The following is a 23,209-nucleotide window of genomic DNA, read 5'->3' as shown; positions in this document are numbered from 1 at the left end:
GTACCACTGTTAAAAATTTTTAATATAAATGTAAAATGGGATCGTGATTTTACAAGCAGATTTTAGAACACAAAGATTGATTTTTAAAATGGTTTCTTTCCTTCACTGAAACTTAAATATTGACCCAAAAACATCTTAGGAATTTTTTGAAAGAGAGTATCTTTTTCTTTTCCATTTCAATACATCTACAGTTGACAAACATGCAAAATTACTAATTATCCAATCAAAGGCCTCTAGTAGAAGTATGTAAATTAAAAATGAAGTACTTTGTTTTACTTATTGGCCATGAAATCTAGCAAGAAACTTCCCTTTTCCCCACCCCTCAGAACAGCTGCCACTAATTCCTTTCTAGAGGATTGATGACATTAATCATACCTTAGCTCTCCCTTGTCGGCATCCAGACATCCCTGGTTCAGCCTATGAAAATTAATGTTATAGTTCCAGTTACTAAAAGTGCCCCTACCATCTTCTTCACCATATTACACCTTGGCAAGGCATCTACCAACCATGCACAGTTTGAGTAGTGACCCATGAGAAACATAATGGCCTGACTGAAGAATCTACCACTTAAATGAGGATATCAAATGAAATGTAAAATTTCAGGAGGCAGTCTTTTTCTCTCCTGACCACGTTACCAGCATGTATAGTGCCAGGAAGTAAAGAGTAGAGGAGGGTGACAACAGCTTCCCTAGATCCTCCCATGAAACCTCCCTAGAGCTAGAAGCACACTAAATGAAATTCAAACTATAGTGAGGTGAAGAACTGACTCTCATTGAGGTTTCATTTGTGGCTGCAAGCAACCTTCATACTAAGAGGATCACAAATTAGTGAACAATTTCAATGCACTGAAGGTTCAGCAATTTGCACTAGCATGCTATTAAAATTTCCATCTTTTCTAAGAGCTGTGCATGTGCTTCATTGTTGAATTTGGTACCAGCTGCTAAGAAATAACCAAATAAAATTAAGAAAATTCAAATATTTCCTTTTTACTATACCCACTTCCAAAGTTAAAAACCATTATTTAATGTTTATTTCTCCACCAGTCCTCAAGCAAATTAGTAAAACAAATAGAAAATCAAAACATAACTGTAATATTACACAAGATATTTCATTTTCCTTTAATAACTTAGTCTGTTCCAAAGTATTTCTGTCCAAAATGTGTAGGTGCAACAGGATGAACTTCAGTAGTTAAAATTGTGATCTCTGGAAATTCTTGAATGATTGATTTGGCACCTTCAAAAAATAAAAAAAAAATTGTTAGGGCAGGATTTATTGGTAGCACTAGTTGGAATTCAGGAATTTTATAGTCACTGTCACTAAATTTAATATTGACAGAAGGTAGAGAGCTATGACCTTTGGATTCCTAGTCAGATGTGGTTAATCTCTTCATTTATGTAATGTCTGATATTTGAAATATGATAGTAGTCAGACTATGACCCTGCCCTCTCACTAATATACATTCTTAAGATCAAATTTGTTTTATATCCAAGATTTGAAAAATAGTTATTCAGTTATAGTAACTTTTCCCCTGAAGAGTCTTTTCTGTTTTACTTTTTGTTTTATTTTTTGGTAACCAGGATTGAACCCAGGGGTAGTTAACCCTGAGTCACATCCCTAGTCCTTTATTTATATTTTATCTAGAGACAGGGTCTTGCTGAATTGCTCAGTGCCTCACTAATTTGCTGAAGTTGGCTTCGAATTCACAATCCTCCTGTCTCAGCCTCCCAAAGCTGCTGGGATTACAGGCATGCACCACTGTGCCCAGCTGTTTTGTGTTAAAGGTGGCTCAGAGTGAATACAGTCCTTTCTAAAAAGAGCATCACACATAAAATGAAGATTTCCCAACTGGGTAAACGAGTACTTGTGTGTCAGAGCAAGATACTTTTTTAGAAGTAATGACTCAAGCTTTGGGGGAGGGGGATGGGCAGAGAATTAAGACTGGTTGGGACCCAGTCGATCTAAAATGGCAAGGCAAAGCTGCCACAGAATGGGACTTTTTCAGCTATAATGCAACAGAATAGTATACTATTCTAATAAATACTATTAGAACAAAGGAGATTACCTTTCTCTTTGCAAAGGTGCATTTTACTGAATTATCTCAATGTTGTCAATGTCACCAATGTTACATATAATGATAATCAAGCAAATCACCCTCCATCACCATCAATGTTTGAATTACAGGTAATTTTTGGTTACAAAACAACAAAATAATCAAACAGGCCACAATTTTTATACAACAACCTATAGAAAAGTAGCCTTCTAACCAGATACGCTGTAGCTTCTCCAGGGTTGGTTGAGACATAGAACATTTGGAAATAAGGAAACACCCTGACTAGAGAAGCCATCTATTTCTCTTTCTTTTCAATTATGAAGCAAATACAAATTCATTGTAGAACACTTCAAAAATTCCTCATATAACTTGAAAATAAAATGAAAATCACTTAGAATCTCTCCATCATAAAATGACCACTACTGATATTGTGCATGTAGTTTGAAACCAAAATTGAAATATTACTGTGTATCTGCCTAGCCTCTCACACTAAGGAAAAATTTACCAGTTACTTTGTTAAATTCAAGTCTGAATTTGGTAGTTAAAATTTTCATAATTTGTATTGGTCATCTCTCAATTTGTTGATAACATTTCTTGGTATTCTAATGCTGTTATTGTTTACACTTTTTACATTTACTGCCTATATTTTTTGATGTCACTAAACATTTTTCAAAAAAATGATTTGATATTTTCATATTACATTCTATGAATATGTATTATTTATTTACCATTTCCATTTTAGTCATTTATATATTTTGGAAATTTTTTATACTATATTTTTGGAAATTTTTTATATTAATTTTTTAAATTTTTTATACTGCACATCCTAGAAACTAAATTCCTAAGTATATTTATGATTGTTTTCTTAGAAAACATTACCATTTGTCCTAGATTGTATAGTGAAAAAGCTATAGTCTTAAATTAGGCACATTTCTCATGGGAAATGGAGACTACACAGTTTTCTCATTATACCCCTTGAGTAGAAGTCTAACTTTAAAAACCTCTGCTCTTCTCTTCACACTGCAAAACTTACTTCAATAAGGCAGAAAGGCTAGCTAGAACCTAAAGTTTTTTGCTGGTTGAAAGTTATGCTCAGTCTCCAGAGGAAACAAGGAACTTTCAGCCATCTGCAGGCTCTACCTAATCAGGGCCACAAGAAAAATAACTGAAATTATTTTTAATGGGGTTAGATCATACTTCTCCATATGAATTTGAACATTAAAATGTTGTAAAATAACTTGGGCATGGTGGTGGGTGCCTCAGCTCAGGTGGCTGAGGCAGGAAGACACTTGTGCTAAATCAATATGGTGAGACCCCATCTTGGAAAATGGTGTAAAATGTTATCACTAAGCTTAGGGGATGACAAACACAAATTATACCTACCAAAATTAGATTTAATTTAATATAGAGGCAACTAAACTTTCAGGATGAGAGGCTAGACAGATGCACACTTATCCATCTCATGATCACCTGGAACTCCAGTTACTACCTCTTGCTGAACTTACCATGAGGAGTAGAGAAGAGACTGAGTAGGATAATAACACTGGGTTGAACTCCATGTTCTATGAGAACCTTTACAGCTTCAATCACAGTATTTCCGGTGCCTGAAATCAAAAGACAACAAAATATATTAACATTAACTTTTTCAAAAATGTTTTTGAAGTAAGGGCAATATAGTAATTTAATAAATGAGATAACTAGGCAAAGCTTCATTTAAAGTGATTATTCTTTATCAGTGTTATGTTTAATAATGGGCATGACATATAAACTTCTCAAATACACAAAACCCCTAAATTCATTTAGTATTTGAGATACCAAATCTAACATATGCCCACTAATCTGCATGGAAGACCATGTGTGATCTGAAAAGTTTAGTAAAGAGAACAGATTAACAGAAAAAAATATTACCTTCCAGAGAGAAATCACTGCTGTATTCATTAGGCTAGAAAGGGGGCATGATTCAATATATTATCTGTGTTCTATATATTTTGCCTCATTAGGTCCTTAGCTTCAATGTGTTTAAGACAGAAGCACTTTAGAACTAATAAAGTTTGATCAATGTATATTCCCTTATTGCACAATGAAAATTCCCTGGTGAACTTCCCAGGGCAACTCCAAATCTTACTGAGAAAAATACATAATTAGAAACTATTTTAGCCTTTTGTATCAGGGTATCTAGGAGACAGACACTAAGTTGACATTTAAATCCTCACAAAAGGTTACAAATTAAATTCAAGCCACTTACTGAGAATTGGATACATCAGAAGGACTTTTCTCCGATAGATGTCTGGAGGGAACTTGGCATAATATACTTTGGCTCTTTGTGTCTCCTCATCGCTCTGAATCAGGATCTTTCCAATTCGTATGGATCGACAGCAGTCTCGTAAACCTTGTTCCATTGCCTCACCTTGAAGAAGGAAATAAAAAAAAAATAAACGAAAAAGAAAAATGTTTTTGGGGAAGAGAGTAAAAGTCCAAGAATAGGCTAAAGCAGAGTTTGTGACTATTAATGCAAAAAGGACACTGTCAAGAAGGAAGCAATTCTTCAGGAGCTTACAGCTCTTCCTCTGATATATTTTATTCTTAGTGCAGGTCAACGAAACCAGGTTAAAGGTCAGCCAATGAAACTAAGATAAGCTAGTTTTATTGCTGGCTTACAAGTTTTAGAGCTGTCATGCTTCCATGATTACAGGAAATAAAGTGTTTTGCTAAGCTACTCCCTGAGCTTTTTCAATAGCAGGAATAACTTTACCCCTATTTTAAAGAAGCCTTTAAACCACCTAAATTTGTCACTTTCATCTGAAAAAAGTATAAAGGATTTATGGAAGAACAGGGACTTGAAGACTAAAGGATCTTTTAGATCAAGCTGGCATCAGGAGACATCACTTAGCTCAGCAATGACTTTACTGACAGAGGTTTTGCTGCAAACAGTGAAAGACTAGTATATTGTTCACCCTCCCCCAGAGATCTACCACCACCACCACCATCATCATTCCCTTGATTTCTAAAAACAGGTCTATTTTTGAGTCTGAATTCCTTTAAGGAAGTGTTTGACAAAACTCAGTCATTTTCATACAATCTTCAAGATTTTAGGCCATATCAGAATTCTATCAGTACTGTTTTTTTCTTAAATTAACTGTTTTCATTTAAATTTAGGAGGAAACTTTATAGTACTAGTATAAACATAAAACTAGTTTCTTCCTAAGATATTCATGAAAATCAATAGGTGGCTATTAAGGCTAAAAACAACTTTGTTGGGGATGAGGGTACAGTGGGTGCTAAGCATTTAGATGGCTCTGGGTTCAATCCTCAGCACAGACACACACACAAAAAAACCCAATTCTGTCCACATCACCTTAAGTTATCTGGTACACTCTAGGGGTTCAAGCACCATACTTGTGCCTTTAGGAAAGAAGTTGGATAGAAACAAGAGAAATGGTATCCATTGTCTTCACCCATTAAAAAAAAAGATGAGTAACATTGTCCTGAGAATGATAACATTGCTTAAGAGACACCTTCTTTACAAAGGGAGTTTAACACCTGTTTTACTGGAGGTATTCAATTGTTCACAAACTGCACTTTACAGCCAGAGGAGAAAAGTCAATGTTTATGTTAAAAAAATCATCTGTGCCAGGCAGGGTAGTCCATGCCTATAATCCTAGTGACTTGGGAGACTGAGACAGGAGGATTGCAAGTGCAAGGGCAGCCTCAGCAACTTAGAAAGGCCCTAAACAACTTAGTGAGACCTGGTCTCAAAATAAAAAACAAAAAGGGCTGGGGAAATAGCTCAGTGGTAAAGGGTCCCTGGGTTAAATCCCCAGTACCAAAAAAAGAATTCATCTGTTTTCAATGCAAGCAAGTGGGACTTCTACCACTTGTGCAAAAATAAATAAATAAATAAATGAAAGTGAATCCTGTGCAAAATTATGCTTGCTTAATGGAAAAAACATCTCTGCATAACAGGTATAGGTTCTAATTACAGGCATGCAACTTTGCTGTGCAAAGGTTGGTTTAGAAGAGACTCAAACACAATACCATGCTTATAAGACCAGCAAATGGGAATCCTAGACCTAATGACAGTTACTTTTGCCTACATGGTCACATACTCATCAATATAAAATAAAAAATATTAAATAAGTCCAGCTCTTGGCAGAATAGTACTGTTCCCTGCAACAGAAAACATAACAAATATTTTCTTCTGGCCAGGTATTCACTTTGTTCAGGCCTAAATTTATGCCACATTCCTTCAGTCTTCAAACTGCCCTCTTCTCCTCATGACAGCAGCAGCAGGTTGTCTTGTCTTCCCATCCTCCTCTGAATCTTTTTGAAAGCTGGTTTGCCCATGGGAGAAGGCCACTAGGGAAGATGCTCTGCAGTTAAAATTAGCCAGACTTAGCAGGACATAGGTCATGACTCCAAGGAGAATAAACAACACAGGTGGTGAGATTTAAGGGAAGGCAGGCTGCAATTATGACAAACTCACTTCTCTCCTGGAAAACAGCAGCCATTTCCATGCATGCAAGAGATAAAATCACACACGTGCAAACCTACCACTTCTCATTATGCTGACCCCACAATTTCCCTTCTCAAATTTCACTCCTTCATACTTGTACCCTGTTGGGAAATAGAACCAAAGAATTTATCTTTCATCATTGGAGCAATCTACTTATTCTTTAAAGTGCCTATGGTTTAAAGCAGATAAGTACAAAGTAACCCTTGTCCAGACCCATTGTACAGTGCCTTAAGTTCCCCGTGAAAGTAATGAGATGAGTCATGATTTTTCATAGTTATTTCTTAATTCTTCATACGAAACCTGTGAGGATAATTAGGAGAGGCAGACTTCATCGAATGGTAACAGGACTTATCATAGCATGATATTCACATACACGTTCCTCAAATTGAATTCAAAGAACAATCACTACACTCTGAGAATACTATGTACCCCATCAATTCAAACTGGGATCCCACTGAGAGCCATCGCAGAAAATCTCCTCATTCCATCCCTTTTATGAGCCTCCATTCTGCCTTAAAAGCAGAATAGGCTGGAGTAGTTATCAAGCTACTCAACCCTTGGTCTGCTCCTGAATTTATGTCAAATTATGATGCAATAAGCTCAACCCCCGATTTTCCATAGAGTCAACCCTTTGAATAGAACAGTTTTCTGTTATCTATTATAGAATCAAATTGTAATTTCAAATCCCCAAAAAAGGGATCCTTGGCTATTTTCTATTAGAACAACATAATTTCTCCAATTCTCATCATTTTAAGGTTTTTTTCTTTTTTGCTTCTCATCTTTTTTTTAACCTGGAGTTTCAATGCCAAACCAGCCTCCCCCATTTGTTAACACCAGCAGCTTCTCAATAGAGGTGAAGATAAGTTGCCAGCAATTCCTGAATCTGGTCCCAATGGGTCATCATCAGAGGTAAGGCCTGTATGCTGAAGAATATTTATTAACCTTTTATTTGAATTGACAAGCAAGCCACTAACAAAAAATCATCTATACAAATTCTTTACTAAATGTTTCAGCATTCTTTAAAGATGTTTAAAAGAACAACTCTATCTACACGCCTCATTTTGCATACTGATTTTACTCAAACTGCTTGCCTTCCATTTTCTCCCAATCTAGCTCAAAACTTTAATGAGGAAAATTTGAGAGTAATGGTCTCATTACCTGTTGGAGTGGTCACCATGCATTCTTTATATGGCAGCTGATTCAATCCCTCTTCCACAACAAGTCTGATCTAGAGAGTTAAAAGAAGAATAAGTTGAGAGAACCTGCTAAGAATCTCCTGCTGACAAAAGGCAGAGTCAGTAGCACACTAGGCAAGGATTTAGTTTTTAATGTAGATAGGAAGGGGACCCCCATCATGTGCTAGAGGCAGGGATAGATCCAAATGCCAGGCTGCTTGCTGCTAGGTATTTAACCTCCATTGGGCACATGATTGTCACCAAAGGGCTCCAATGTGCCTTCTGATTCCTAATCAATCAGTCCAGGCCCTGAGAGACACAAAACTCCAGCAAGTGACAAGAATCATGACAGTCACCCTTGGAAGTAATATACTTCTGGTTACTCTGGAAATAGTGCCCACTGGAACCTTCTCTGCCTTGTTCAGTACTTTTCAAATTGTTAAACTGGATCCTTTTTAAACAAAGTTCCACCATAACAGAAATAATGCCTTAAAGATCTTATGAGTTCGAAATAAATGAATGGATAGACTGATTTAATTTGCTGAGTCTGAAAGAGGATCCAATAGAATGTTTTGGGGGTTTCTCAGATACCAAAAAGGCTTATAACAATGATAATGTGTGATACAGAGGAAAGAATCATTGAAGTTTACTAAGAAAAGCCTCCCAAAACCAGGCATGGTATTCCCATGATCAACCAAAGCCTATTATAACAAAGGCAGTGTGGAGCCTACAATGCACATTTTATCCAATCAATATTACATTACTGATCAAGAATCAGGAACAGCAGGGAGAAGCATCAGGCTACATGTTCTGTTATCACAACATAACACCCTTCTGCCAATAAAATAATCAATTCTAAATGGCCCGGCACTTTGTCAGCCTGCAGAATCAGAGAGAGTCCAGAAACTTCATGAACACTGTGCACATGTTCACACTCACCTCTAGCCACCACTTTCTGTGGAGATTTGTGATTCTTATGAGCAAATTACAAGATAAAAGAGGATTATTTTCTTTGAAGAAGAGCCTAGACCACCTCCTCCTAGTAACACTAGTCTAAAGGGTCTTGTCTCCTGCCCCACACCCTGCATCCCTGGAGCAGAAATTAGTGTGTACAAATCTTACATAAAACCAGAGGAAGGGTGACTAAAATATCAAGAGTCTGGGAGTGTATCTCAGCAGTAGAGTGCATGCTTAGCATATGCAAGGCCCTGTCAATACCCAGCACCCAAAAATAAATAAATAAAATATAAAAAACTCCAGGATCTGAGGGCCAGGGAAGACAACATTTACAAATGCAGGATAAACAATGTCCACTATAATGGGGCCCTTGTAGTAAAGAAGATGATATATTAGAAATCCTCAATTATAGAAACCTAAACTGCTAGAATCCCCACCACAACCACAACAGACCCTCCCCCACCACATATTAGATCCTTCAAAGCCAACTGCAAAGAACAGAGGTCCATATCACCATCCTCTCAGGTGAATTATGCCATAGGTTCTTATTATCCATTTGGTTAGGCTATAATACCTGCTATTTCAGGAAAGCATTTTATAATAACCATGAACTTACTTCCTATTTCCTATACAAAAGAGCATGTGGGCTTGGCATGGTGGTGCATGCCTGTAGTTCCAGCTACTTGAAAAGTCTGAGACAGGAGGATTGCTTGAGCCCAGGAGTTTGAAAGCTGCCTGAGCTACAGAGCAAGGCCCTGTCTCAAAAAGAAAAAAAGGAAGTAAAGGAAAAAGAAAAAGGAAAGCAGGAAAAAAGAGGAATAATTTCTATCAGTGAAAATGAAGACACCTAAAAAAAAAAAATGAAGACACCTTTTCTCTACACAGTAGCCATTAAAACAGAAGTTTCTTTCTCCTTGAACCTATTCTTTTCGTTTGATAAAAGAAAAAAAAATGAGTGACCTATTGCCCCAGGAATGTCAACCACATTATCTTGGTTCTATCCAAGGGTTATTATGCCCTTGAAAGCACAAATAATTTTAAGTAGAATTTGTCTCTAAACCAAGAATATTTCAAATCAAAAGCAGAATAGGAACTCTCTACATTCTTTTGGAATAAACTCTCTAGGGAAAATCAAAATGAAAAGTTTCATGTTTTTTTCCTCACATTTCCATTAATAATCTACTTTCTTCTATTTGATTATAAGTGTAAGGTTACAAAGCCACATTTCTTTCTTTCTTTCCAAAACTACAAACTGACAACAGCATTAAGATTGTGAACTCTACAAGATCAGGGTCTATGTATATATTCCTGATTATTATATCTCCTCCCTCCCAATACAACCTAGCACAGTGTCTGATTCACATGAGTCCAGCATATATTCATGAATGATGAAGACTAATAAGAGCAGAAAATGTATCAACTTCATTACAAACACTGAGCACACTGATATATAAATACAAGTAGAACACAGTGGTTACTCTGAAAACAAGAGTTTGGTCTGAGAGCCTAGCTGATGACCCTAGCTAAACAGAATTGGGCTTGGTCAATCCTTAATAGGAAGTCCCTGAGGAAAGTGAAGACAGTTCAACCTAGTATTTCACATGTGAGGATAGTACAGAACAGAGGCAAAATAAACTCAGCCCTGCTCCCATATAAACAACAAAAAATGTATTAGTTTTTTTGTGTTAGATGAATACCACAAAGGTAACTACTAGTTCTCCTTACATCTTTGGTTTTCAAGTGTACTTCACTTCACTGCTCTAAGATGAGGCAATTAAGACTTGCTGAGCACCAGATTACCAAGTTACATCTGAGGCAGTAGCACCTGAGTTCCTGAACAGGAAATGAGTTCATGGGCAATGCTTTGAGGTGAAAGGGACTGAGGCAGAACTTTAATACAACAGTGGGAAGAACACTTCAGAAGCCTAGCAAGATGATGGTTACCTCATCCAATCTATCTCACCCCCAGAATGCTCAGAACCAAAAAGCCCCCTAGCCTTCCATGATTATATCACTAGGTTCAACAATGAAATGAAAATGGAAAGCCTCCACCTACCAAACGATCCGCAGAAAACATGAAGTCCCCTCTACTGGCTGTCCTAAAAAAAATAGTACAAGTTTTAGTCTAAATTAGAGCTTTAATGTAAAATATTACTTAATACATATAGTTACACTGACATTAAGACCTATTACATACTAAAAACTTAAAGGTTTATGCATACAACTATTACTAAGGCAAGATATTTTTTAGTAGTATACTGGCACCAAAATGTGATGACTTGAAAAATATCATTGAAAACGCTTATTTGATATCAATGTAAGAGATATGAATTGGAAAGATCATGCAGTCCCCCACTGAGCTGCCCAAGTACATATTATTCAATCAGGAGATGAACAAAGTTCCCTCTAGAACATGACAACAAGACCAAAGCTTAAATGAGAAAATTTTGCATTAAGAAAACCAAGCTCTCCCAACTCTCCCCCTCAATTCACCTTGACCTATGTCCCATATTATAGAGATAAGTGACCCATCCACTTTATCTCTAATCCTTTTTGGAATTATAATGGTACAGACAAATCTATTTTTGCCACTCCTTTCAAGAATGTGTGACCTAATTTCCAAGACCTTTTTCTCAAATAATTTTGTTCCTTTTGCCTGTTTTTTTAAAACAAGTTTTTCATCCCCAAGATCTTTCTGCCATTTTTCCATACATTCCCTTTATATCCCGAGGCACCCAAGTACTAATAATCTAAGGTTGCACCTACCCACAAGTTGTTTACTATCCAGAAAGGGAATATTAAAAGACTAATGTTCTTTCTGTCTGTAAAAATCTAGTAATGTTCCTCCACCTTCTTCCATGTACATTCTGAATTCACTGACTTACACCTTAAGGACCTAAAAATCCCTACCTGCCTATCCAAAGCATACCTAAAATTTTCCCCAACACAACATCAAAATGGTATATTGCAAACACATATTATCTCAATATACCATTAATCACCACTTTTTTTCTAAGCTGCATTCACTTTTTCTGTTGCAGGAAAGCAATGAAATATCACTGACACAAATGGTATTAGGTTTCTTATAGTAGCCACAATCATATCATATTACAGATATTAACTCTCTAAAATATGGATTGCAAGAATATAGATCTGTTCTTTATGTGTAAATATTCCCTAAATTCAGAAGATTATACACACACACACACCCATAGAGAGAACCCATTTAAAACAGACACCATTTTGTGTGCTGTCGTTTTCAAATGAGACTACACTATTCACCAGCACCTTCCATTTCTATGATTAATCTTCACAACATGTTTGTAAAGGAAGGAAAAAGCAGTGAACTATATAAAAAATACTAAAGCCTACTGTTCTATCTGTGAGACCTATACAAACTCATCTAGGCAGCGTAAGGAAAGAAAAATCTGGATTTGCCTTAATGAAATATCCCATGATATATCTTGGGAACACACTGAAATTGTTTTATGGTTCTGAAGTTACATATCAACATATTGCGCAGAAAAGTTATACTAGGTTAAATGATCAGATCTGCCCAAATCTGTTATTTTTTTGGAATCAGACACTTTAACATCTTTCAGACCGGCTAAAAAAATCAGCCTCAGCTGATAACTTTTGTATGATAAACACCTTCTCTACATTCTACAAAAGTATACATCATGAAAACCTAATATGAACTGTCACTTCTTGACAGTTATTTGACCTACAAGCAAACCATTCATTGCTCCAAGTTACCCCACTACAAAGAGTAATTACTAACCTGCCTCCTGTCCTTTCAAAGGCAGACTTCAGATTCATACTGTTTACTTTAAATTAATTTAGAGATTCAAGCTAGAATAAAATAATGATTATATATTTTTAATAGCACTTGATAATCCTAAATTTTTAGTAGCACTTGATAAATCCTGAACATTGTTGACACTAGAGTAAAACGGATATTGACTTGTTGGATCAATCAACCTGTACATATTTTCTGAACCCCTACTTTAGGTTCAACACTGGGTAAAATTATTTGTTAGTGAAGATATTTTAATGTAAACCAGACCTCAGGTCTTATTAATTCCATATACTTTGTTTTAAATCATAATTATTTTGCCTTAAAACCGTTTAAAACAAATCCCTCCCATTGGAAACAAAGCTTTGAAAAACAGCAATCTTCTATCTGATAAGAGTCCTCTCAAAATCTAATGCAAAATCATCAAAAAGCAAAAAGGACACAGACATACATCCCTGGAAAATTCTACAATATTTCTAAATAATCAAATATTGCATATTTAAACAGACAGTGATATTCAGGCATTCATAGTTCAAAGCATGGAAATCTAATTAATATTAAACTGAGCATCTTTTAAACTGTGAAAACTCCAGAGGGGTTTAACAATGGAGACCTAATCATACCTGATAATACACTTTTCTTGACACTCTCCCCCAACACAAATATGTCACACACCTTAAGCAACAAGATGAAAGCCAAAAGAAGACACTTTAAAAAGTGAACTTTGTATGGAAACAACCAAAGTACAAGATTCATACTGGAAACCAAATCCTCATTTTAATGTGGACTAGGTAAACCTGAATCTTCCCTGCTTGTTAAGGCTGTCTATAAAGCACTTTAAAATGTCCAGAGAGAATGCAGCAATTGTGTGTATTTAAAAACACATATATCTCATAGCAAATATAAACCAAGATGAAACCTCCTAACAGTCTTACCAACGTTTCTTTTAAAAAGCTAGATATTTATGTGTCATCCACAAGATATAGAAATATGGAAGGAATTCTTATGACATTAAAAAATGAAGACTTCAAGTGAAGATCTTCTCCCCTCTTCTTAGTAAGTCTCACTACTACCACTTCCAGTTCCTCCACCACCACCACCACCACCACCACCACCACCACCACTGGAGGGGCTCTCTAGAGTGTTTGTTGGAGGACATCCTCTCCTGGGATGACTATCACTTTGATTCTCATAACAGAAACTGCCATTTGATCACTCTCACTCTGATTCTATCTATTTGAACTAAACTTGACAAGTCTCCCACCATCTTTTTCACAAAAATCAATTTAATAACTACATATGTGTATAGGTACACACACATGTGTATATATACATTGTATGTGTGTATATATAAAAAAATATATATATATATCACAAATTCACAACTTATTTATAAAGCTTTTTTAAAAGGCCCATGAGTTTTAGGAGGTACCTAACATCACACTTTACATTACCTCATTCTTTCTCAGAGGCCTCCGTTTATTAAAAATATTTCCGTGGTGTCAAGTTTTAAGCACTTTTGGTGCATTATCTCATCTAATTCCTCATACACCCTTAAGGGGTAGACTCTATTATTACTACTACTTTTGCAATGCTAATAATGAGGCTTATAGAGGTGAAGTATCTCAACGTTCTTCCTTTTCAGAAGCTCTCGAATTCCAAGTCCCTGAGTAAATCCCTTATTTATATTTTGCTCTAATAAAAGAAAATGTACTAAAAGGTAGCCAATTCTTAAGATATTTCTCTCCCTGTAAATCAAATTTCCATGCATATACAATGCAAACAATAAAATAAAGAGCCTGTCAAGTAATGAAAAACATCATCGAGATGTTCCTTCTGAAGAGGGATAAAGTGTATGTACTAAGCATATACATATAAGAATTTATTCTTTCCAAAAGTGATTAAAGCAAAATCTTCTGACCCATTACAATTTAATTTTATCAAATTCTTGCAGCACTGCATTAGGTGTTATTTCAAGTTTAAATAGATCACACTTTCTCCAGGAAGATCATACACAAGGATTGTTTGCAGCATTTGGGGCAGGGGAAGCTGGATTTGGGAATTTAGCAAATAAAAATACAGGATGCCCAATTAAATCTGTGTTTCATAAAGCCCATGCAATATTTAAGTTCCATTTATATGAAAGAGTTATGCATTGTTTATTTGAATTCAATTTTAACTAGGCTTCCTGTGTTTTATCTAGCAATTTAAGTTGAAGAGGAAGAATTAAGTGGATTTTAAAAGTAAGAATATTAAAATAAAAATAAGAGTTTTCACTCTAACATGTTTTTGTTTGTTAAGTAAGAGATTAAAGGGAAATGAAACATAAAATCTTTTCTAGCAGGTTTAAACCAAAATTACGTTTTATTTAAAGTTAGCAATTAGTGAAAGATCTGAAGACATAAGCTCTACCTCCCTGCTGTTATGTAATCACTAAAACAAAGAATAGCCCCAACATGTGCCATGGTATGCAAATGATTTATGTTTTTACCCCTCCTTCCTTTAACTTCACACATACACACAAAAACCCCGATGAAGTACTCAGAACTAACTCAATGTGAAAAGTTAAAACAAAAAGTCATTTAAAATCATTACAATGTTCTCAGTCTACACACACACACCAACATGCAGCCCTACTGGATTGACTTTCATCCAAGCAACCTGTGGAAGCCATACCAAACCCCTCCTAGGACAAGTATACAGAGCTTTTACTACCTGCCAGGTGCAAGCCATCAAGTTCACAGCTTTTTAGCACTTTCTTAATAAGCTCATAAAACAGTGCCATTAATGATTTGTTTGCACCTCAAAGCAGTGTTCAATGCAAACATTCAAAATCAGATAGAAAAGCAAGAGAAATTATCGTTTCCTTTTTTTATGATTGCTACATTATGATTATTAATGCCTCTGCACCAGGCATCCTCTTTCTGCCTCCCCAGTGTCCAGTCTAGTTGGTAAGACATTTCTATGATAGGGCCAACAAATATAATAGTGGTCTGTCTGTATGGCTTAAAGATGTGATTTCCTCCATATTGCACTAAAAGCCGGTTAGAAAATTCACCTGAGAAACACATGAAAACCAAAGACATGTCTAGTTTTAAACAATTTGCAGGTCACAGTTTTTTCTTTGGTGAGCATTTTGGTTTTGTAAAACTTCAAGGGAAAAGTTCCGAGATTCCTCTAATCTTTGGGTGATGCCAGGCCAGGTTCTCTAGGCTAATTCAGTTTAGCATGTGGAATCCTTGGCTCACCCTGTACCCCAAATCTGAAGCCAGGCAAATTACACAAGGGACACTGGCTATTCTCCCAGAATGTTGTCCAACCTGAGTATAGCATATTCATCTGTGGTGCTCACAAAGCGAAATATGGTCAGGTTCCACCTGAGACTATGCAAACAACCTCTAAGGATAAGGACCAGCAACTTATATTTAAAAAAAAAAGACTCCACAGGCAATACTGATACAAAATTAGAGTTAAAAATATTATATCACTTAAATGAAATCACATTAGGCTGCATTCACATTAGAGTTGCATAGGACATTCATCTATACTGAAATTAATAGTCTCCTTTCCAGGTGACTAAAAACATTTATAAGGCTGAATGTACTCCTTCTTTAGTGCTATTTTATGGACTGAACTATTCTTAAGATTGCTCAACTCTCATCCAAGCAACCTGCAGAGGCCATGCCAAAGCCCCTCCTAGGACAAGTAAACACATAGGAGATATTCAACAGCTCACAAAACAGTTTTATTCTAATGTTCCAGGAAACAAAAGAAAGCAAAAAACTGGGCAAGGAGGATAAAATTTTAAATATACTGCACTGCCTTAAATATGTGGTCATGAATTATCTTCAAGGGAAAAAAGTACAATAAACTCAAACTGTACTGGGTTTAATACATAAAGGAGGCAGGAAGGGAAGGATATGTGGTTTAATCCATTTCAATAACGAGAAGAAAAACCCAAACAACAACAAAAACACAAGAAAATGAAGGAGTCATTTCTTTTCATTATTTCACCAGTGACCCATGTGTAAATTATCTGCTCATTTGATGTTTGGACTGCTGTACTCCCACAGAGAAAATCATTTCTGTGAAATTCAATAATACAGCCAACATATTATGTTTCAAATATTGCACATTTCAAAAAAGTCATTTTAAATCATTACAACATTCTCAATTCTGTCCCCCATATAAATACACACACACACACACACACACAATAACAACATATGTCCTGCTGGATCAATTTGTTTCACATGCCAAAATCAATTTATAAAGCAATCCCTTCACTAGATAGATGCTAAAGATCAGGAACAATAAAAAAAAGCACATACTCCAATGATTTCTATTATCAGAGAGCTCTGTAGTGCACACATATGCTGTCACATTAAAACAGAGAAGTTCACATGCCTGAACAGGGCATGACAAACACTGGTGCCTTCCATATCTAGACCTATATAGATAAAGCTTTTCTTACCATAGGCACCCCAGCAGCCTGATAGAGAGGCTGAAACAGGTCTCATTTATGTGAGGGAATGACAGTTTTTTGAAGAGAATGGACAGAAGAGAAATTTTCTGTTAACAGATTTGGTTAACAAAAACAAAACTAAAAACACTGTCCCCAGTCTAAATAAGCCTCAACTTATCAAAAATTGTCGTGGGTCTTTCTGCACTGTATCAAGTAGAATAAAATTTATGTAGGATCTCTCAGTATTGATTTTCAAAAGAAGAATGTGAGCTCTATGAGTAAATTCCTTTTACTGTCTTGTTTGTTTTGTTTTTTGTTTTGGTGCTGGGGATCAAATTCAGGGCCTTGCATGTGCTAGGCAAGTGCTCTGCCACTGAGCCACACTCCCAACCCCTTTTTACTGTTTTAATAAGAAACATACACAAATCCAAACCTAAGGTTTGAAATGCCTTAAATGTACACATCTCCTCACATATAATAACAAATGTTCATGGACAGTATCTTGTTTTAGCCTGCCAGGAGCTCCATGAGGTAGTATCAAAATCTTCATTTTTACAAATGAAAATATGTTGAAGCACAGAGATACTAAAACATCTTGCAGGATCCTCTGAATCATGCTGTCCAAACTCAGAAAAAAAAGATTCTACTTACACCCCAGTTTACTATCTAACCCAGGCTTTTGTGAGTAATAAAGTACAATCAGGTGAGCTGGAGATGTTGCTTAGCAGTAGAACACTTGCTTAGCATGAGGCCCTGTGTTCCATCTTTAACATATGAGAGAGAGAGAGAGAGAGAGAGAGAGAGAGAGAGAGAGAGAGAGAGAGGGAGAGACTGACTTTGAAGTACAATCAGGTAGGTACAGATATTGTCATATGTAAATGTTGAATGTCATGCTCTTTTCAAGTTCTATAGTAATGGTTCTTGACCTTTACATTACTATGATCCTCTGTGAAATCTAATGAAATCTAAAGATCCTCACCCTGTTAAAAAAATGCACATAAGCAAATGTTCATAGTAGTATTTTTCAGAATAGCTGAAGAGTAAAGATCACCCAAAATGTCCCTCGAAAGTTAAATGGATAAGCAAACTTTAGTATATACATACAATGGAATACCATTCAGACACAGAAAGAAATGGTAAACTGATACAACATTGTTGAACCCTGAAAAATTTATTTTTTATTTTTTAATTCTGAGAGTCTGGTCAAGTTACCCAGGCTGGTCACAATCTTGTGATCCTCCTGCCTCAGCCTCCTGAGTAGTTGATATTACATGTATGTGCCACCATGCCCAACTAGATCCTTTTATCTGAAATGTCCAGAATAGCAAGTACTGCATAATCTCACTCATAAGTGGAATCTAAAAAAAGCTGATCTCATAGAAATTGACAATATAATGGTGGTTACCAGAGGCTAGGGAGAATAGGGTGGGGAAGGGATAAGGAAAATTTGATTAATGGGTACTAAGTTATAGTTAGATAGGACCAAAAAGCTCTAGTGTACTATTATGGCACTGTAGGATGAACATAGATAACAGTAATATACTGAACATTTCAAAAAGCTAGAATAAAGGATCTCAAGTTTTTACCATAAATGACAAATGTTTGAATATATAAATGTTTAATCTGATTTAAACATTATGTAGTGTGTATACGTGTGTATATTAAACATTATATGGCACCCTATTAATGTGTAATGTTTATGCTATGTAACAGTTAAAAACAAATTTGAAAAGAAATATATAGAAGACATAAAGTAGATACAAAGTTGATCAGTGATTGTCTGGATCTTGGGGAGGGGTTGGAGGGAAATGGGAAGTGGGTATGAAGTTTCTTGTTGGGGTGATGAAATGTTCTAAAACTAATTGCAGTACATGATGGTACACAGTTATGAACATAGTTAAAACCATTAAACTGTACACTTTAAATGCTTGAATTGTATGGTGTATGAATTATATCATGATAGAAATATTGTTTTCAAAGCAACTATTAAAAATGCACATATAAATAAAATATTCCAGATAGTTTCTTAGGGTTCACTAAATCCCTGAAATCCATCTACAGGTGAAGTGGGGTACAAGACCCAAGGTTACTTAACTCCTGTTCTACAGAAACAAGAATTAATCATCCTATTTTCTTAGTGTCACAGATATTTTACTTTAGCTAAACCTACGACTGGCATTTAAGATCACCACTTAATCTATTAGATAATATAATCACAGAAGTTTTCAACATTGATGTATTATAAATAGTTACTAGGATAGTTTCATAAATATAATTTTAAGAGCTAGAAAGAATCTTTAGTAATTGAGCATCTATTTCTGGCAAGGCATGGTTGGAATTCAAACACATAAAAGATCTTGCCTTCAAGGAGCTTAAAACCTCATAGGCAAGAAAAGAAAAGATAATGCACAAGCAAAACAGAAGGTGAATCTTGTATTAAAAAGGCCAAGGGAGATTGGTCAGGAAGAAGGGAAACTTCTTGGCAGAAGCAAAGGTGGGTGGAACTGGGTTTGACCTTGAAAAATTGGTAGGATTTGAACATGTATAGAGGGGTTATAGGGAATTCCAGGAGAGAACAGAAGCAGAGGTGTTTCAGAATAGTTCCTAGGAACCACCGTGGGTGGGTGGGGGTTAACATCAAGCTAAGGATTCTGAACTTTATTTGGTAGGATTTGAGAAGCCAAAGAAGGCTGCTGAGTAGGGCAGTTACCAAATCAAAGCTTTATGTTAAGAATATTGATTATACAATAATGTATGTGTACATGTGACAGAAAAACTGCAGGCAAGAAAAAATATTAGAAGCCTTAGAGAAAAACATGAATAAAAAGTTACTAGAGTCTGATTTAGGGCATGGCATCCTGTCAAACAGTAGATTTTAAAAAGATTAAGGCATGCCCCACCACTGAAAAGATGATGTTCTGACATACTGTAGCTACTCATTTAATGTGCTTCCAGTTGGATTCTGGTATGTATGTGTGCACCCATAGTCCCAGCTATTTAGGAAGCTGAGGCAGGAGGGTCACTTGGGCCCAGGAGCTGTAGGTCAGCCTGGGCAACACAGAAAGAGCTTAAGTCAAAAAACAGGAAAAGACAAATGCTGTTAATAAAGAAATCAGCTATAGTTCATTATGGTGCATATTTCCCTTGAGAAAATCCATATAAGACATGGGTTTGGAAAATTTCAAAATAGCATTTTAAGAATTAAATTCTGGCTACATTGGTTTGTGGGATTAGGTGCGGCTAAAGGCTCCTTTAGGTCCCTTTGGTCTGTTAAGTATGTTGTGAACGTTTATAATAAAACAATCTTGATAAGAGTTGGATGATAAGCTTTCATGTGATCAGGTAAATCTGAATTCCAAGACCTAAAACAAAAATATTGAAGGATCAGAAAGCCAACGGGGTATAATAGAATTTCCGTGAAATTGCTTTACTTCTATTTGTGAGCCTAGGTTATTTGGTGATGATGCATAACTATAGGTAGCAACCATTTCTTGGTTATAAATTTACCACGTGGACAGTCACTGGGCAGATAACATAGGGGCGTTTACTGCCCGGAATGGTTGAGGATTCGTCATCTCTCAGAGAGGCAAAGAGACCGGAAGAGGCCTGAGGCTACTTAAAACGTTTCATCACTACACAAAGCAGGTTGAATGCCGGAACTAGGAAAGGGCTGGAGGCATGTGTCACTTGACTCCCCTCGAGTACAGACACACACTACACACGCCAAAGAAAAGGCCCTGCCCTACTCTCCTAAAACCGGTTTGCGGAGGACGAGAACACTATCCCTTAACTGTTTTACTTCCAATCTCCGCCCACCCCCTGTGGACCCTCCGCCTCCCTTTCCCTTCCGCTCTAGGCTTACTTGTCCCGGATGATAGTCTGCAGCTCCCGGATCTGATCATTCATAGGCAGCAGTTTAAGCTGCGCCCCAATCTGCCTGGAGAGTTCACAATCCCCTAGGAGGGAGTCGCCTGCAGGTGCGTCACCGCTGTCACTGTTGCACTCAGAGTTAAGGTTGGCGCTGCCGAAGGCCTGAGATGCCCGCTCAGCCGGCTCGCTAGAATGGGCGTGCCCAGTCAGGAGAGTCAGCTTGGCCACAGCAGCGCTACTTCCCTCCGCATGATCCGGAATCTGGTCGCTAGGTCGCAACGGCTCCGGGCATGGGGTTGGGGCAGAGTTTACTTGCTGGTTGTGACAGGGCATGGAGTCCGGACGCTGTAACTCCGTGGCCATACACCGGACCCCCGGGCTGTCCCCGCTGCTGCAGAACCCTAAGGACAAAAAAGAGCGGGGAGAAGAGACAGATGCCCGCTGCTCTCCCAGGCGTCCCCCACGTCCTAAAATCTCTAACCCTGTCTGCCCTCTCACCTCTAGGCCTCTATCAGTTCCCTTTCACCCGCTTTGCCTCACGCCTGCCTACACCGCACGTATTGCCTACGTAGACACCCTATTGGCCTCTCTCCCTGCCACTCTAAAGCAGGCTGCTTGTTAACTCTTTTGAGTCAACCGTGCTGCGTGGATTCCCTCACGTAGCCTGGCAAAGGCTGCGATGCTGGGAGTGCCTGGTTGCTGGGTCTTCCGCGTTCAGAACTTTCGGTAATGGGTACAGCCAGGAGAAGTGGGGATAGATTACACACATATGGCTCATGTTTTCAGACTTCGTGTCTTGACAGAGAAAATATACTTCGGTAAAGGCATCTTCAGGATCGCTTGTCTTTGTAACCAAAGGAGGAAGTAAAAACACCCGGCAGGCTACTGAAGCACCTGTCCCCTATTAGACTGTTGTACAAGCTGCAGCTTCCTAAGTGTGCTTGACCGCTAAAGGTTTTCTTACCTGGATTGGTTGGGACCTGCAGTGTACACGTTACCATGGGGATTCTGATACCATTTCAGATCCACTACCACTTTGTTTCTTTTAAATACTTGGAAAGAAGCTTTTTTTCTTAAGTGTGCGGACTCACTATAAAGGCCTGAGATAAGAGGGTCTAGGACACTATTCAAACCTCAGCGTGTATCAGAACAAGCGTAGAGCTTGTTAAAATGCAGGTTCTATGACCCATCTTCGAGATTCTAATTCAGAAAATCTGAAATGGGAACCAAGAATCTTAACAACCCAGAGATTCTGATTTTTTTAAATGATAGTCTTTGAGAGCCCTTTATAGGTTGCTTTTGTAAACAGCTACAACTTCAAAGTTAGAAATCTTCTAATTCTGCCAAAAAATTAATGGGTGACATTTGACAAGCCCTTTTCCTTCTCTGGGCATGACTTTCACCATCTATAAAGTGAGAAGCATTAACTATTTGACCCCTGAATGTCTTTCCAGTTTTGATATTCTATAATTCTATTTTGCCTTCCAAAAAGCCAATTCTTAAAATTCTTCCTTTCACAAAGGACATGTGCAGAGATTTAGAGAAGTATGAGTAACAGCAGAAATATCCTGTTCTTTGGCAGGACTTAAGCCTTGATCTGCCTCTCTGTTTTGCATTTTTTGTGTGTTTGTTCATTTGTTGTTTTGGTATTTTTGTTAGTGGTATTTCCCCCCTCAATATCTGTTCTGTGACTCACCCTCCAGGTCCATACACTATTAACTTGTAATTATACTGTACAGAGATTAAATTTGACTGGATGATAAGAATTGCAACCTAGAACTGTAATCCCATTTTTGTAAGCTTGTGCATCTATTGACCTAGAACAAAATACAAAGGAAAGAGTCTCTGGGTTTAAAAGTAGCATATGCTAACTTGAAGTGGGCAGGAACAATTGATGGCTATTTTGCCAATGACTACTCTGAGGGGAAACACTGAAATGCAGTATTTTATTATTAGCAGTAATTTAAATGCAGTAATGAACTTAAAATGGTATTGTAAGACATCCCAGGACCAAAATTACAGTGTAGTCTAATCAGGCATGTGACCTTATTGTGAATGCCACAGAATATGAATTAGAACAGTACAGTTGCTAGTATGTCTTCTTTTCATTCTTATAGTAAGCACTCATGCATACCTTCACCTATATTAACAGGTCTACTTATATAGGAAATTTATTTAAGGCTTTTAAAAATACCTTTATTTTATTTATTTATTTTTATGTAGTGCTGAGGATTGAACCAGGTTCCTCAAATGTGGTAGGTGAGTACTCTACCACTGAACTCCAACCCCAGGCCCTATTTAAGACTTTTTAAAGGCAAAATTCACTAATGATTAATAATACTAACACCTTAGGTTTGGCGTTTTATAATTTACAGAGTTTCAT

The 23,209-nt window shown here is 37.0% G+C and overlaps 1 protein-coding gene across 2 annotated transcripts; it reads right to left on the bottom strand.

Annotated features, from left to right (window-relative positions):
* Nucleotide 1: 1 nt before the first annotated feature.
* Nucleotides 2–21,372, bottom strand: Uprt (uracil phosphoribosyltransferase homolog). 2 transcript variants are annotated; one of them, XM_047537117.1, is made up of 8 exons: nt 21,325–21,372; nt 20,819–21,227; nt 10,752–10,794; nt 7,722–7,791; nt 6,602–6,664; nt 4,296–4,457; nt 3,556–3,654; nt 2–1,233 (listed from the first exon to the last, which is right to left on the bottom strand). In XM_047537117.1, the coding sequence occupies exons 2-8, from the start codon at nt 21,187–21,189 to the stop codon at nt 1,127–1,129; spliced, it is 915 nt and encodes a 304-aa protein (XP_047393073.1). In that variant the 5' UTR covers nt 21,190–21,227; nt 21,325–21,372; the 3' UTR covers nt 2–1,126. The 2 variants fall into 2 exon arrangements, with proteins under 2 accessions (XP_047393073.1, XP_047393071.1); XM_047537115.1 differs by lacking the exon at nt 21,325–21,372 and having other exon boundaries at nt 20,819–21,318.
* Nucleotides 21,373–23,209: the final 1,837 nt, after the last annotated feature.

The sequence above is a fragment of the Sciurus carolinensis genome, chromosome X (assembly GCF_902686445.1).
Source record: "Sciurus carolinensis chromosome X, mSciCar1.2, whole genome shotgun sequence".
In the NCBI taxonomy this organism is placed as follows: Eukaryota; Metazoa; Chordata; class Mammalia; order Rodentia; family Sciuridae; genus Sciurus; species Sciurus carolinensis.
Note: the sequence above shows the minus strand (reverse complement) of the source record. Positions and strands in the feature narration are given on the sequence as shown.

Coding starts and splice junctions, on each gene's coding strand:
- Uprt (XM_047537117.1), bottom strand. CDS start 21,189: ATGGCCACGGAGTTACAGCGTCCGGACTCCATGCCCTGTCACAACCAG. Junction 4,458..6,601: donor GGTCAGCATAATGAGAAGTG/GTAGGTTTGCAC, acceptor TCCTTCTTCAAG/GTGAGGCAATGGAACAAGGT. Junction 1,234..3,555: donor TCTCTTCTCTACTCCTCATG/GTAAGTTCAGCA, acceptor TATTTTTTGAAG/GTGCCAAATCAATCATTCAA.